At 39.0% G+C, this 17,848-nt stretch overlaps 1 protein-coding gene across 1 annotated transcript in view; it reads left to right on the forward strand.

Annotated features, from left to right (window-relative positions):
• The window catches only part of LOC146321193 (CUB and sushi domain-containing protein 3-like), a 184,720-nt gene that overhangs the window by 76,174 nt on the left and 90,698 nt on the right, over nucleotides 1-17,848 (forward strand). The window contains exons 31-34 of the mRNA XM_084726245.1: nucleotides 7,905-8,029; nucleotides 8,235-8,331; nucleotides 9,768-9,872; nucleotides 17,340-17,458. Of these exons, the coding sequence (XP_084582371.1) occupies nucleotides 7,905-8,029; nucleotides 8,235-8,331; nucleotides 9,768-9,872; nucleotides 17,340-17,458 (446 nt within the window). The remainder of the gene's footprint in view (nucleotides 1-7,904; nucleotides 8,030-8,234; nucleotides 8,332-9,767; nucleotides 9,873-17,339; nucleotides 17,459-17,848) is intronic.

Here is a 17,848-nt window from a genome sequence, read left to right on the forward strand (position 1 = left end):
CTTCGTTTCACCCCCTGCAAACACACACATTCACACACGCACACAGATCCAAAAAGATGGAGCAGGTGCACAAAAACAGTTGGTGTCTGTTTTTCATAGTCATTACTTATCCTAATGTCTGTCACACATAGCAAAGCATCCGCCTATCTCTGGTCTTGATAGTTCAGACAGCAAGAAAGAGGCAAGGACAAAAAGAAAAACAAAGTGTCACATAAATTTTCTGCCTAGACAGGGGATTTCGCTTCCTCTGCCTTGCCAGACAAATGGGAAAATAAATAGCAGTGTAAAGTGAATATGTCCAACAACAACATGCACACAACTTTTTTGTACTTTTTGTACTCAGTTAATGGTTAATCATTTAATGCAAAAGACTTGCAATAGAAGGTGTTTCTAGTTTTCTCTCAGAAAGAGAGAAAGAGAGCAAAACATTAGAAATATCAGAATGATTTATGAATGTGATAAGACATAATGCGCAATAAAGGTTTATTCTCTATGCATTATGCAGGCATTGTAATGATATATATTTGCATTTAAACTCCGAGTTACTAGTTTATCAGATACCCCGTAAAATCCAATAAAATTCATGTGCCTGAAATGTATGTGCACAATACAATACCCAGTGATAAATACAAGCTTTATACAATACTATACCTGTAATAAAACCAAGCTGTGTGGGGCTAAGCATGATACTTCACTGTATACACTTTACAAGGTTAAAGTGGCTATAGTTGATGCTTGTATACCACCAGTAGTGATGAACCTACAAAGAATTATCACTTGGATCTGTAGTTCTCCTTGGCTTTATGGTGCTTCGTGGCAAGTTTGAGCTCATTGTTTAGCTTTCTGGACCACAACTTTGCTGTCACTGCTCTCATATTTGAGTGTAGCAGGCAGGTGCGTTGAACCAAAAGGTTCTATAAACGTACTGCACACTACCTGCTGAGCACTGAAAAGACAGACACAGTACACTGCAGTAGTTATTGAACATAATGCTGCATTTAGCAGCTAAAAATACAGTCAGTAATTGGTAGGGCTAAGTACCAAACTTTGATGCTTTCTGGCACAAACTGAACTGCTTTTATCTTATCAGGTATTGAAATATGCCTTGTCATTTGGTACCAAATTTCGACATCTATGGAGTAAATCTCATTAGTGTCAGTCAGCCATGAAGCACACAACATAATTGTACAAAGATCTAATAATGCTAGTGACTGGCTGTTTAATGTTACATGTTACAGTGGCATACAAGACAGTAAAAACAAGACAGACAGGGGTTCATTGTTTGCTTGGTTTTGTACCACACACTGCTTATCTGCAACAAAAATCCACACATATCTCTGTGAACTAAGTCTTGCTTGTTAACTAGGCAGTGCAACTAACCTGTTAGCTCATCGGTTTACATAATGTGCTCTCAGATGAAAGTCCTGCTGTGTCCTCTTTTTGCCGCTGCTGGGATAGGTGATATGGAACCAAGGAGCAGAACATTTCTGTCGGCAAATGTGGTGTTCTTCACAGACCACAGAATAAAGGTAGAGAAACACCTTGTGGTGAAACACCTGAAGTTGACAATCAGACTCAGGCTAGCTGCTCTTTGAGTAAGAGGTCTCACTCTATTTCCTAGTATCACAAATATCACCTACACAGTCATTCCCTTCTTCCTTTGACTGGGCAGACTACTGTTTGTTATTAATGTTCCTTTTGACAGTTTGTACGGAGTCCAGTACTGTACAGATATTCCATCAGTTTCTTCATTTTGATCCAAATGTTCAGAGGAAAAACGGCTTCTTCAGGTGCTCCCAGGTCTTTGAACAGCTTCCTCCTTTGTAATTTTACTGTGACGTGTAATGTAATTTCCTCTTTCTTGAAATGGATTTTATAAAATTGGAAGCCAAAAAACACGGCATTAACAGGACTCGCTTTTCCTGTTTCTTTGCTTTAGCGGGTGTTTTAATTCCACTGCTGACACAGTTGAAATGACAGGTCTTTTATGGATCTCTAAAAGCAGGATGTCAAAATCCAAACTCACAAAGGTCTTCTGTTTTCTTTGATGCCATTTTCATGACTGAACACTTCCTGACATATGGAGCAGGAAGCAAAGCCATATATGGTATTATTGGGGCGTTAATTAATTTTAATTTATACAGTTTTTTGAACAATGAAAGAATACAAAATGTTCTTGCATGAGATCCATTGTTCACAACTTGTTTCTGCTGACTCAAAGGGGCTGAAAAAAAAAGCAGAACAATCTTTGCAGGTTTAAGTATCCCAGTTGTTTACATTGCTCTATTCATTTTCAATATCTTTGAGTGTTTTATGAATCTCAGCAATATCTGTAACCATAAAGGATGTAGAATATGAGTGTGGCAAGGCCCAGTGTGTTTACAGAGGTGCATTGTCTATTTTAAATAAAGTAAATAGTTATATATTTTAGCTTCATATAAAGTGTCATCAGTCTTTTTGATTTGTCTAGCTGGGTGCAAGTAAATTTTGATGCCCCAGGGAAAAATAGAAGGAAATGGAAGAACACTACTGCTGCAAATATTGTCTTAGAGCTAGTCAAGAGTTCATTTGCAAAAACAGATAAATGCTATTCTTGAAAATTAATAAAGCAAGACCAGTGTGATGGATATTCCCTGGAGTACACAAAAAAGAAATCTCTTAAACAATATTACACATGTAATATTGGCGATGTACTTGTTTTGTATAAGAGATTAAAAAGTAAAAACCACAGGAACACATGAAACAGAAATCTGAGTCCTTTTTGACAAAGAGACAATACAGAGAAATGGTCATAATCCAGGAAGCCTATAACAGCATCTTTTGATGGTTTATGCAAGAAGCAAGCTATCTACTTTGGGGACCAGCATCGCTTTCTACATGGTTATTATTTCACAGAATCATGCATGCATAAATATACCTGCATACATATGCATAGACACGCACAGATACTTACAGATGAACAGATTTACATGTCTTGCCTGCACATGCTGGTTACCCAAACATATCCACGTGCAAGAGGACATGCACCGGGTCTCACAAAGACACCCACATGTCTACCTTGGGAAGATAAAGAACTAGAGATGAAGTTGGGAGAAATCTATTGAAGTCAGGCCTTGTGCCAGCCAGCAAATAGTCCCAGCCGGTGAGTGCAGGAGATTTCAAGCCAGGGTTCATCCGAGTTTACTGCCAAGTGTTAAGGGAATAGCAGTGGCACGCGCAGTTCCATTTTAAACACAGTGATTTTTATCTGGAGATTGAATCTGGCTGCAGCATCTCCTCCAGCGGCAGTGTACTCGTCCAGAATAATGGATATAGTTTCATGGAAGCTTCAACAAAAACACTATGCTCAATTACTCAAGCCCTCTTTATGGCACATGACGGCATCAGACACTGCTCTCTTGTGAGGTACCTGTGTATCAGAAGGTACAGTTCCAGCTGTCTGTCCAGCTGTGATTGACCTGGCTCGTCATGCAATACTCATTTTGGTTTGGATTTCTCTATTACAAAGCTGCTGAATTAAGGCTTTGCTGTTGCGTTGCGCCAGCACGCCATTCTAGCTTGATTTAATTAGCCTCGCCTCAATGGATGCATAATGTTTGGGTGGCCTTTTTATGGAAAACAGTTGACTTTAATAAATAGATGTTTTTGTTTGTTTTCAGATGGAGTTTGACTTAAAGTACTTCACAGTGAGCTTTTGAAATATATAATAATGCAGATTATCTCAATTTCTCAGTGTTATATGCAAATAGTGCAGTCTCTTAAGCATCTGCTTATGTTACCATTAGATTATGGAGATGAACAAAGGTATTTTACAGGTTACAGTCAAAGTAAAGTAAAGGTAAATATTTTTAAATGAGCACCTTTTTCTGTCAGTTTGTTCCATGCACAACTGAAAGCAAGGCAGCTGAATCTCAGACACAAACTAAATCATTTCTGTTTGTAGAAAAATCATGACTGCCCAATATTACATAAGCTCACAGATTGCTGTGATTCAGAATGCCCACACCACGGAGCTCACTGTTGGCTTAAACACTTTTTCGAAGGTGTCAACAAGTAAACAGTGTTGCACTGAGCTTGTTTTTAAACAGCAGATTCTTGTTTTGAAATCGCCTCCCAAGACCAATTACAGTGTCTCAGTCTGGGGGTGTGTGGTAAGGCCAGGCCATAGTTCTTCTCTGGAGCAAAAAAACCTGCTCCTAAGGCCATGATACTTTTGTCAGTTTACCCAAGTTTCTATAATGAAAGTGGACAGTGCTGCCAGTTTGACTAATAGTGTATTTTTAGCACTTAATTTAGGCATTACAGATTCTTTAGCACCATACCTAATATGAATGTTTTTGAAAATCCAACCACGCACCTCTCAATTTGTGTTTTATGAACAGTTTTTTTTTGTCATTATATTGTGATGATGTTCTATTTTTCTCACTATATAGTATTGTCCATAATGACTTTGACCAACTGGTTCATGACAGTCATTTCTTCTAGCCTCCAAAAAATGCAATTTTGCCTCGAGAATGGGAGAAGCATCATTTTCTCCAAATGCAGTTCCGATTAGACTGACTAGGAGAGCTGAGTTAGTCATAGTTGTTTTCGCTCTTTCTTGAAGTAAACCGACCTTGAAAAATTGGCAGCAGTGTCCGCTTTGGACTTCAATTATTCTAAGAAAGCTTGAGGTTTGCATTTAGAATGAAGAGTTAAACTCTACTGCTTATGATGAAGAGAAAAGTAAGATAACAGACATTAGAGAACATGATTCCAGGATGTTGTCACACTGGTGCTGGATGAAAATAATTATCAGAGAGCTGAGTGTAGGATAGTTTTGGCTGTATAATTTACATATTAATCTAATGTATTATAAATATAACATTTAGCATATTTATGTGTCCTAAAAACAAACAAGAGAGCCATTTAGGAATATATGCTTGATATATTACATTTAAAGCTACTGCAACCTGCATATTTTGTTGGTTTTTGTGTCCCCTGTGGTCAAAAGTGGTAGTATTTCCACAGCCATAAGACCAAAATATATCATCAGAAATAACATTTTGGAAATAAAAATATTCTGCTTCATTTTAATTGAGTAATGTACTATTCACTGCCTTGGAAAATGTAAACACAGGCTTGTTTTGTCTGATTTCAAAGAGAATCCAACCTATTGGCAGCCATTAAGAATAATTGTAAAGAAGTAGCCGATCCTCTCACAGATGGTCATATAGAGCCATCAGAATAACACTGAGATGGTTTCATAACCAGTTAAAACTCCTCGTAGCACCATTAAGTAGTGTGTGTGATACGAAACACATACTGTATATGGTACACACATAATATGCTGATAGATTTTTGATATCTTGTTCAAAACACTCATAATTAAAAGTTGCAGTGAATTCCCTATGAATCAGATGGTGCTAAATGGTGTCTCATAATGTGTGCGGTCCCCGGCGCTTGTCTACCTGCGGTAACTCTGACATATGAGCCTGCCACTGATTGAGACGGGTGTGGAGCATTCATGCTTTTATGAGTGTCATGATTTCTAATCTTGCTCGACCAATTACATTAACTGACAGCTCAGGGGACTCAAAGGAGCTGTTAAATTATGCTGAAATACTGGGCCTGTTGTTTGTTGTCAAGATCCTGGTCTCTTGGCGGAAGAATTTAAGCTCTGAAAAAAAAACAAAAAAAAAAACGAACAGCACTAGCCCTATATTTTATTATTCTTAAAATGATTTAATTATTCCTCAGACCTCTTTTCCAGTAATGAAGGTTGGAACTGATAAAGATCTAATGATGAAAAGCAATTATTTTTATAATGTGTTCATCTTTGTTTTACGCTTAATTTTGTCTTAAGGAGATTTTGGAGCGCAGGAGGAAACAATTAAATATAGATTGAGGTTATTGAGGGTGATAGTCAGGCACTCACCATGTTATTTAGTCTACAGGCAACACATGTCTTACAGAATCCTCTAACCACAGGACCCGGTATGATTACAGAACTAGATTTCATTGGCATTGACCTTCAGGTTTTTTTTTTTCAATTGCAGAGCTGAATTCCAAATGTTTAGACAAACTGTTCTCCTTCAGTTTTGTTGAAGAAGTTAATCGATTTCAATACTGAACACTGTCCATGTGACGTTAGCTGGAGATAACATTACTGTGGCAGGTATATGAAAGTGTGATTGCTCCGCTGCATGATTGCTGTTAGGTACAGTATAGAAGTCATTTTCTCTAATGTGTCACTTGAAGTGAAAGGAACAGAATAGTCACTTTGGCATGATTCTCCAATCATGTGTAGGAGGGGTAGCTATTACCTATAAAATATTGATGAGTTTGAAATAGTGGAAAGCTGACAGCTGAAAATGTGTGGGGGTTTTTTTTTTTCACTTTTTCTGTCAGCCATTTTTCCTTTGTCATAAGTAGCATATTTTCTTTTTCTCTCGTTTTTTGTCTCCCCTTGTCTTCCACATCCTATCCTCCAGTGGCTGATGGATATCGAAAAACTATGATTGTCATTGACCTGTACAGGGTAAACCGTTGTCCTTGACAAATGGCATCTGGTTCTTCGTTGTAGAAACACTTGTACTAGTATGTTGAACATCTGAAGGGCCCCCTGCGCCCTGAGCTTTGCCTATGGTCCTATAGGAAAACTGTTAGATACAAATGCTGCAGTAGGTTATCTTGAATAGCAGAGGATTGATAAACCAAGCAAAAGAAGATAGAAGGGCTGCTGTTCCTCTACCTTTCATTTCAGAGGAAAAGAAAGCTTGTTTCTACATCAGGAGTGATGGAACAAAAGGAATAAAGAAGTTGGTGCATCTAATCACTGGGCTTGGATATAGACTTTTATACCACTTCTTTTTGTAGAATACAGTATCTGTCATTAATGTTGAAATACATGCAGTGGCTTAACAGATTTGTGACAAACACATTCCAGCTGGTGACAGCAGAACAATGGATCTCAACAGAGCAAAGCAACAATGAAAAAGTAAACACATTTTTCCATTAGACTTCTGTGAAAGATTTTGCTGAGTAAAATCTCATCAGCTTAATAGGTCATTGCTTCTTTCCGTACTAGCCAAGTACTACATTTCAAAATGAAGGAAATGCATTCTGTTCTGTGTTTTGTTGTGTGTAATAATCCAAAGGATTCTGGTCTGCAAGGCTGGCTTACCACAATCCTTAATGGAAAAAAAGTGGAGCCAAACACTGTGTAGAACGTAGCTGGCCGGATACAAGGCCAATTGGCACCCGTCTGAGAAGCAATAAAGAAATTGTAGCTGTTATTGCGCTTTTTTCATTTTGATTTTTACCCATGCTCAAATATATCACAGTGGCTGACAGTGTCAGCACAACCTGGCCAGTGACTCCAATTCAACATTCATCTGAGAGCTGAGAGACTTGATAAATATGTTCCTTGTGGGACTGGAAGAAACAAGGTGCACTTTGAAAGGAATAGCATGCACAACTGAGAGATGTGCTTTGTACGACCTGCAAGAGATTCTATCACACATCAGGACTGAACTTTTTACTATTCACGCAAGGCGAGTGAGTGCAGCCATGCAGAGCTTCACTGAATATTAACTGACAATGATATCATGTGGACAAGGATGCATGTTCTGTCAGTAGAAGCTGTCATTATCATGACAGGCTTTGTAATAAAATTCTAATTTCTCCTTAGAGTCTAAGAATCACATCACATGAAGAGATTTTACAAATGCCCATTTAAAATCCATGTATCCGTGGTCATTTATAGTAGGTGTAATGATGCTTTTAAAGACTTGAAGGTTTGCCACTGTGACCCCGGCCCACTCCTGGCTCTGCAGGTGTGTGTGTGTGTGTGTGGGGACCTGAAATTTGTAAGGCTGACTCTCTCCATCTTTCTTTTTCTCCATCCCTTGTCCTTTGTTTAGTTCCCTGTGGCGGCGTGTTAACTGAACGCAGAGGCACTATCCTCTCTCCTGGATACCCAGAGCCGTACGCCAACTATTTGAACTGTGCCTGGAAAATCTCTGTTCCGGAGGGAGCCGGCATCCAAGTGAGAGGACACAGATGCAGATCTTAGTAGTATAATGTTTGATGAGAGATTAAAAGATTTTTTGGGTGGATTCATTCTTTATGCATGGTCTAATTATTAAACAACGAGCCACTTTGCCATCCAATCCATTTGTTTTCTAGTTTTTGTATGCAAGTATTTGTCCTGCTTTCTTTTCCATTTGTATTGAGGCATCTTTCTTTTTCAGATTCAAGTTGTGACCTTCGCCACAGAACACAACTGGGACTCGCTGGATTTTTTTGACGGGGTTGATGGCAATGCTCCAAGGCTTGGTAGCTACTCAGGTAAAACTGATACAACTGAATTTTAGTTGTCAGGTCCCTCTTGAATTTCAATCAGACGTCACAGGGCCCCAGCAGCAGACTGATGTGGTGATGGAGCTGATGACATTTGGCATGTCCTTTGAGAATCCTGTCTAAAAACCAGTTAAAGAAGTCAAAAAAAGAAAAAAATATGCCTTGTCTTTCAGACAATATCCATGTCCCTGCATTAGAGGTCTTCATAATGTAGCTCTTGTTTCAGTCTGGAATTTTATAAATGTAGTGTTCCCTTAGGGCTCATGCTTATGGAAATGGTGCTCTTGCCACATGGTAACCTACTAGAAACAGACCATCACATCATTTTAGATGCTGAATTTTAGTGTAAGAGGAACTGGTGTAGTATAATGACGTCTGCTTCTGTACTGAATATCAGTTTTAGGAGACTAGGTGTCAAATTTCTCAGGTGGTGGATATCTCATTTTGGAGCAAAACTCTTATATATTGTAATCGCTCCAGGGTGCAGCTCTCACTGTGCAGGGCACCGTGCAATGTGAAAAGGCTAAGGCATTTTAAATGGCTAGCTATCAATTTTATCTTGGACTAAACTGATGAAGGTGATTATGAATATATCTTCATCTTGATGCAAATTGCAGAAGACATACACCTGGAATAGAGAAGCCCCTCAGTACTGCCTCACATGCAGGATATCCTGCAGTGCAGCGCAGTTAGCATTATAGACCATGCTCAAGGTCATGAGTTTGATTTTGTGGGTCTGACTGAAGGTCCAAAGGAAGCGTGTTGAACATGATTTACACCTTAAAATGTGTAGCAGAGACAGCATGCATGATCCGTATTAATGTCTCCACCCAAAAGATCAGAGAATTTGGCTGCTGGCTTGAAAATATAATCTGTTTTTCACTGCATATCATTCATTATTGTAATGCTCCCTTTTCTGTTCGGCTCAAAAAGCCTTTCATAGATTGCAAATTATCCAAAATGCAGAAGGTTTTCTGACGAAGGATGGCACAAAATGTCTCTACTACCTGCTTTAAATTCTTAAAATGGACTCTGCACCTGATTTGTCATTTTATTTCTTTGTTAGAGTGGTTTTCTGTGATTTATTGTATTGTGTGAGGCACTTTGTAGTTTAGTTTTGCACCATAATTTCATTTACACCTGCTGATATACTCAGCAACTCTCATTTACCAAGGTTATAGAGGTGAAATGGCTGCCTGCTGACAGGCACAGTGTCCAACCTCTCAGAATTTGGTTCTGGCCAAAATAAATATGTGTAATCCAGATATAATATAATGCTGATACATAAACAATAACTACAGTACAAATATTGCTGTATTTGTTGTGTGTATGTGTTGTACATGTGCCCATGTCTTTGAGAGGCTTAAATCTGAAATATAGACTGCACATTATCTTGACAGTCTTCTGTATGTTGTGTAATACAGGTACAACAATTCCCCAACTGCTGAACAGCACGTCCAACAACCTGTACTTGACCTTCCAGTCTGACATCAGTGTGTCCGCTGCCGGCTTCCACTTGGAGTACACAGGTATGAGGAGAGACGGCTTGTCTGCTTGCCTGTCACTCTGTCCGTTGTCACTTTGTGTCTATGTGTCCATCTTCCATGGCTTCCAGCTGCTGCACGGGGCTGTCAAGAGGACCTGCTGGTCTTGATGGCACAGTAAGGAGTATGAGGGAGTGAGCAAGTGGACTTTTTTTTTTTTCTTTTTCTGGAGCTCTTCTAATTTTCTTTGTATCTGCTTTTCTGGCATGGTATTCCCCAATGGAGTCATTTTTTAAGTCCCTCCATTGCTTCAAGTTACTGGACCCACATCCTTTCTCATTTAGGTACTAAATATACTCATCTCTCAGTGGGCTTTTCGCTTAGGGGCATATTTGCTAAGGAGCATGCTAAACATTTACCTTGCGCTGAAATTTAAGGAGTGTAGCTGGCCCCAGTGGAGTGCCTGATTTACTAAGTCATCCCAGTTCAAAAATAGTGTAAATGAAAATAGGGGTGCTGATCTGCAGGTAATGCATGGAGCTTTTCTTCATATATTTAATAATGCAGTCCTTTGTGACTAATTTCCCCACTGTTATTTACATCTCAGGCACTTCCCCTTTGTTTCTGTTAATGTTAGGGTAATTTTCCTCTGTTTCTCTCTAAGGTTAGATGGATTTTAAGTTGGTTCTTTTTTGGTCTTCTCCTCACAATTGTCTTTCTGAAAGTTTGTTATTTAACACTCGCCTACACATTAAGGCAGTTTTCTTACCAAAATGTGTCTATGGGCCTGTTGTCAGTCATTTTTAGTGAAGCTCATTAAGGGCAGTGAAAAAGCACAACCACAGACAAAGTAAGAGTGGAGAAGACATGAACTCCATAATGTTAAGATACAGTAGAACGGGAGGATGAGGATGGCACAAAGCCAGGAAAGAAAGACCATGATAAAAGCCCTGCTATCATAACGAGCATTGAGATCTGATACACACAGCAACTGAAGAACAACGTTTTTGACTCGTCAAGTTTCCACAAATGTGTTGCAAAACAAAAGAAGCATGAAAAAAAGTTGTCACTGAATCTGTCCTTGCTGTCAGTCGTGTCAGTCTGCGAGCATCATGCTACCGCTGTTGAGAACGACTTCACAGCCATGTCTCTCGCAGTCAGCACTCCGTTTCCACAACACCCTCCCCTCGCTTGGAACCACAACGTAGCCGTGTCTCTCTGTGGGCTTTTTCCTTTCTGCTCTAACCCCCCTCCTCCACCAGTGCTACCTACTGCTGAGAATCACTTCGGTGCCATGTCTCGCAGTCAGCTCTTTCCTCTATGTCTGTCTTACACTTTGCCACTGTTGCCCTAGTAAAGCGCATTCCCAGATGCTTTGTGTGAGCCGCGCTCTAGCTAAACTCCTTTCTTCTCTTCCTGTTGCTTTTCATATTTGTTAGCTTGCCTGCCATATGCTTCTACTGTCTGCCTATTGGCAAACATTTGTGTATGTGTGATCAAGCCATGTTGCTTCTCTGTGAAACTGCTCATTAAGTGTTTGTGTTTGTGTGGTCTGTTGTTTCTCATTTGGTTCTAGTCTACTGCTTATAGCAAAGTTCAGATTTTGATTTATTTGGTCAAATTATAGCAGCCCTCTTTTCTGTCCTTGAGTTGGTTGTATCTTTTCATGTTATTTCCAGCCTGTGGTTGGCTTGAACTACCCATTTATTTTTTTGCACACTCCAGTTTTTAGCTACAAATTAATGCTCTGCAAGCTCAGTACAGTGGGTAGAAAAAAGCAAGAGGGATTGTTACAGACCCAGCCAGTCAACCATCTGTTTTAGAATGTTTCCTTTGGGTGATTGTTGCAGTCCATTGAGACCACTCATAGAAATCCTGTATAGCCCCTTCACTACAACGTCTTAAGAGGCAAACATTTAACCAGCTCTCCTAAGGCAGACAGTATGCTATAGTTGAAAACAAATTTGGTGTCTTCTCACAGGCAGTATGGCTGCTGCATCCTAAATAAAAAGTCCCACACTGGGCTTCAATCGCCGCAGTCTGCAGAGGCCCATATTATTTCCACATGAGCTACATGGAGCGACTGCCGCAACAAAATGAATCAATTCTAGACAAGTTGGAAAGAAATTCATCTTCTGAATCAGCCCCAAGATCTGTCAGTACATTTTTTTTTTTTACTCCACATCTAATTTCTGTCGCACCACTCAAAGGAGCTTGCATATGACACATGGTGACTGCGTTTGGTAATTGCAGTAAGTATATTTAAATGCTAAGAATACTACAGCCACTCTTGATAAGTTCCTGCAATTACACACCTTTTCAAGTAAATTATTATTGTATGTATAATGGCTGAACCTTGCACAATTGTTGGAGAACAAGACCAGTAATCACCTGTTCAGTATCTGTAATCAAGTTTAGCATATTCTCACTACACTTGCTTCTCTAGCAGAAAACCACACTGTATGCTGTGTTGCAGTAAAATGACTATGATGTGATCTTTCTCTCAAGTGTCAGTCAGCATCTACTATACAATTCTTATGACTCTAATTTCATTCTAGTACCAACCCACCAGAAGTGTCGCGTACATCTTGATGCAAATCTCTTTATTTGCGCAGGCAGCTGTCAAAAGGCAGAGTGCAAATTTGGTGCTCTTTTCTCTCAGTGTCAAAAAAAATAATTTCTCTGTAATTTCTGCCTGCTCAGACCACATTGTTTCACAAGGCAAGCACAATCAGCAATACATCTTTGTAGCTTTAGTTAGCAGAAGCACTCACACTGCACTAAGATGACCTAACACCCTAGCTTCTTTCATACAGCTATACATTTTTTCATCAGTGCAGAAAGAAAAGCAAATTGAAGTATATTTTTTAATGTGTTAAAGGCAGTGTACTGTGGATTAATGAGTCATTCTTAGTAATAATGCCACTCGTAGTTGATCGTAGAACATATTGCCCTTCTCATTAAGTCAATTAAATACTTAAAACACGAGCAACAGGAAAATATGTGTATTCCAGCTGCAGTGTCCTTTGCATGGAATGCATTGCATGTAACTATGGACACGTTCAGTAGTCTGTGCATGTTAATTAACACTGTATTACATGAATCCAACACAATTCAGGTATTTCTTGCTTTGAGAATGCACACACAGAAGGTGTAGACCAGCATGAGCCACACAGTGCAAGTCCATCAAAATTAAAAACAGTCGCGCAACTCTCCTTCAGCTTCCTTACATATAATATTGATCCGTCACGTGATGGATATATCACCATAGAAACCATACATATAAACCAACATCCTTTTCTCCAAAATATCCATGCCATAAGCTGATGCAAAAATTAAACAAAAAATGCTTCCGACTATAGAGCATGAAATGATAATCAGCCTTTCACAATATTGTCTTAAAAATACGCTTTTTCATCATCGTACAGGAGCTCTGAGATGCAAGTGAGAGAAACAAATCTGGTGATCAATTTTCTGATGTAAGTTGTTTTCTCTCCTGTATTTATGACTTTTTCACTTAAGTGAATAAAAGGTTTTGCCGGGATAATCTTTCTACTACTACTACTTTTTTTTTTCATTACTAAAACAGTTGAAAAGTTTATTTTTTGTCAGAGTAATTTTTTTTTTATGTTTGTAATCTTCATTTCAACTATAAGGGCGTTAAGTGCATGAATAAAAAAAAAACCTTCAAAAGACTATCCTGGCAAAAGCTTTTCTAACCTGTTCTCAAGGCATAAATACAGCAAAGAAACAATTTAGATCAGACGTAGAAAGTTGAACACCAGGATTTTTTTCACTTTCCTCTCTGGAATGCATATAATTGGGTAAAAGATTCAAATATTTATTCTTCAATACACGTGAAAATGTATTCTTTCAATCCAGTCATTTACTGCTGTATGAAAATTCAGTATATTCGACTCACCTCCATCACTTACTATTATGAATAACTCTAACTAATTTCTAAGTCCATCTGCATTTGAACCTGACAAATCCGTCCGAGAACTAAATTTCCAATAGTCCTCAAAGAAATCCTGTTAAAGGAGAACATATATAATCCAGTAGACTCATTCCTCATTTAACTCTCTTGGGCTTAAAGCGCCCAGTTTAGATATCCAGAATGTCTCCCCCCTCTCTTTAACAATCATAAATTCTCAATTCCCATATTTTTAGGGGAAGAGACTGGATGATTAATTTCAATGAAATGTGCTGCAACTGAACAGATCATTTTTTTCCTCCTATAGTACTTTCATGGTCTGCTATACCTTGTTTTAGTTCTCTTGATGTTTTTCCTCTATATCGTCTTCCACAAGGACATGTTGATGGATGAATTACATCCTTTGTACAGCATGAAGTCAGACCTTTTTGTAGTTTTTTTTAACCTACATGTGGCACACCCAAGTTTGTCTAGTTATGTGGATATATTGTGTACAATCCCTGCATTTATAGTCCCCATCTGGGATTCGTTTTTGGGGAGGAACTATTCAGAATGTACCAATTTGTTCCTGACATTATCTCCTCTTTTGAATATTACTGTTGGCTTTTCACCAGACTGTAAGCTTGGTGCACAGCTGGTACCCTCACAATACATTCTTAGTTAAGAGATATCTCCTCCTGAGCCACTGCTATTAAACAGATGAAAGAAGCTGATGTGTTTGATGACTTTTTTAATGGAGCTGTAGTTGTCCTGCAGCCCAACAAGAAGGCTTTTGTGCTTCTGGTCATCAAAGTACAGTATCGACAATTACTTACTGGCACATGTGCATTTGCACCCCACAAGAAACAGTCCTTGTCCCCCAGTTTCGGGAGATTTGTTATTATGACTGATACATACATATCATGATGGTAAAATCAACAATATTGATTATGTAGCAAATTAATATGACCCTGTTGTTGGTATTATCAGGTAATGATGCAGATGGTTGTCAAACTGATTTGGTTGTTTTATTCAAGAAGGTAGCAAAATTATGTTCATGCTCAAGGATGACGATGATGATGATCCGAATAAAGAGGAAGATAATTATGTGATAATTGGGATGATAATCATCACAGTTAATATTTTTATAATTAGTAGAGATAATGTTAATGTTATAACAATTCAAATTAGATGACTGAGACAGAGACGTGTATTTGATGTACCTTAAATTCTCAGCTCTGATCCACTCTTTGCGCATGGTACCACCCACCTGAAGTATCTCCTCCTTTTCCTGAAATCTCAGTTGCCTGTGCTCGTGACAATGTATAACCACATTACCTTGCTTTGTAAACATGAACCTTCAGTTTGCTGTTGTTATTTTTTTGTATACTCTTTCTACACAGTAATATGTTCCCTATTTTGTGACCTGCATGTTTTGCTTTGGCATCTGCTAAGGAACTTTCATATCATGGTATATTTTGCGACCAACATCTTCCTATCTTTGTAAATGCTAAACTCTTGCTGTTTTCTTTGCAGGTCCAATTTACATTTTTAATAATTAATGAAATGATTAAATTTATGTAAATGAACACTGCATAGAGTAGGAGTGCTGTAGATAAAACTCAGCGATGCAGAGATAGTAACTGGTGACGCACACTACTGACACTTCAGTGGCCAGATAGAACTGGAAAGGCATCCTGTTGAAAATAATCAAGCATGTTTGATAAGGACGGGACTCCCTCCAGACGTGGTTGTGCTCCCAGGAGCAGTGGGTGTCGACCTTCTCGCAGCAGGGTGACAGCAGTCCTTGCCAAAAACGTGTATTCTGGCGGTTTGACTGGTACCCATCTGGAGCGTAACAGGAGTCGGTGCTGTCTGTTAGTGGGCGCCCACTCCTAACCTGACCGGATCGCAAAGGTCTGCTTGTGCCCAGTTATGAACTGGTGTTCTGCCTCTGGCTGTTTAAAGGAGTAAAATAAAAGAGAATGCACTGCTTTATGAAATAGTTGACTAGTTTTACAAGACACTGCAAGCAGAAGGCTGATTGTTCCCTGCAACACATGATATTTTCATGAAACTGATTAATTTATAGCTGCATCATGCTTTGATGTCAAACTTACCTCATGACAGCTTTTCACTACAGGAACAAACACTCCTTTCATGAATTACGTCACCTAATCTCCTTGAAATCAAATACAAATTTCACAATGTTTAAACCCACATATGACAAAACTTCACAGCTTCAAAGCTTCAATCCACCCACCCCCCCTTCTGTACAGTATCTCTTCTTTAGTTGTTGTATCTATGGCTGCTCTCATATTGCTTCCTTCTCTGCACCTCTTAGGTTAGCGTCTCCTCCCACTCAGATATCCTCTTTAACGTTCACTAGATGCTGAGTTGAGTGGCCATTCAGCCCTCTGAAGAGTTGCCTATACTGTAAATTATTCTGAATCTTCTCTGGCCATTTCTGCTGTCATGTTTACATTCATCCACCCACCTACTTGTTTGGAACTGTTAACACATTTCGTGGGCTTGTGTGTGAGTGGTGTGTGTTTGTGCTATCTGTGCCTACACATACTGTAGGTGAGGATGCATTGTGTTTTTTCGTTACTGTATTCGTATGTCCTCCTTCCCACTACCTCTCACACTACAGCCTGCTTGCTAATTAATTAGTCAGGGAGGAAAAATATGCCTGAATGTACATGTTGCTTTTCAAAGTTACTACAAAAGTCCCCTTTTCTTTCATTTCATTTGCATTACACCTGCAGCACAGGAGCCGGTTTTAGTGCAGTTTTGTGCATTCAAATGAGCATTCAAACAACCTACTGACAGATGACTTGTGTCAGTTGAAAAACATACAAAAAAGCAATGCCAATGCTACTTTTCATCGAGAAACACTGTGATGGATTTATCAGTGATGATGTAAAAATGTGAGCGTAATTTTTAGAAATATATTTTTAGTCATTTCTAGGACAAATGAAAATGAAACTTTACTATATGTGTGTATATGTCTGTCTACTTTTTTTAATGTAAAACTGAATATACCTTAATTTTATGTCAAATATGCTTCATTCATATCGCCCTAAGCTGGAATCACCATTTCTTCTAAGCCATTAAAAAAACAATATCAGGCCTCTCTGTACCTGGCAAGTGGCACTGTAATCACTTGGTTCCAATGAAGCTCTATGCTTCTGTCAAGTAATACTTCAGGGATTGCTTTGTAATTTCACAGTGATTGCTTCCGATCACAGTCAGAAGGATTTTGCGATTACAGCCACCAGTAGAATAGCTTTGTGACTTGTCCCAGTTTGTAAATGTTATGATGAGAGGAAAGAGAAAAACTCGATGCAATTACTGTACAAGCACATTAAAATGGGGCACTGTGTAATTACATGTTAAACGTTTTGTTCTAATTTAATTATTCCCTTTGCTCCATAGGTATTTGGTGATTAAATGTAAATGTTGTCATTAAATATACAATGGATGCTCAACAATTAAACAGTATCAAATGTGTTGAGCAGTTTCAGTTTTGCATTCTTCTCATGTTGTGCAGAAGAATGATCGCTGTCCACACTTGTGTGTTGTGACTCTGTCCTAAGCAATAGGTTTGGATTCGTGCCCAGAGCCGCTGCCTCCCAGTAATGGACAAAAAGTGGGCGACCGCTACACTGTGGGTGATATGGTGTCCTTCCAGTGTGATCAAGGCTTCTCGTTACAGGTAGGTGAAAGTGTGCAGTGCTGCTAAAGTAGATATCTAGTTCTGTTGTGGTCATGATGCATGAATCATATCTACCTGCCTGTAATGGCAATTTCAGGGAATACCCCCAAAGGATGAGTCTGTCAAGGCAGCATTACTAAATACTCTTCTTTGACATTAGTGTTTATGCGAGCAAGTGAGTAAGTGCAGAAATATAGGGATGCACAGCTGTTGGGTAACTCTCCATGTATTTATGCTCGCATCTTTAGTTGATGAATATTTTAAGTGCATGTGTACTTCGCTTGCTTGAGTGTGTGTTTGTTACAAAAGCAGCTTTAACTTCCTCCAATCCTCCTTGAGTAGATATCGTAGCTGTGGCGTTTTGAGTCTCAGAACCCTCCAACGCCACGG

Source organism: Lutjanus erythropterus, chromosome 9 (genome assembly GCF_056507025.1).
Source record: "Lutjanus erythropterus isolate fLutEry1 chromosome 9, fLutEry1.hap2, whole genome shotgun sequence".
In the NCBI taxonomy this organism is placed as follows: Eukaryota; Metazoa; Chordata; class Actinopteri; order Lutjaniformes; family Lutjanidae; genus Lutjanus; species Lutjanus erythropterus.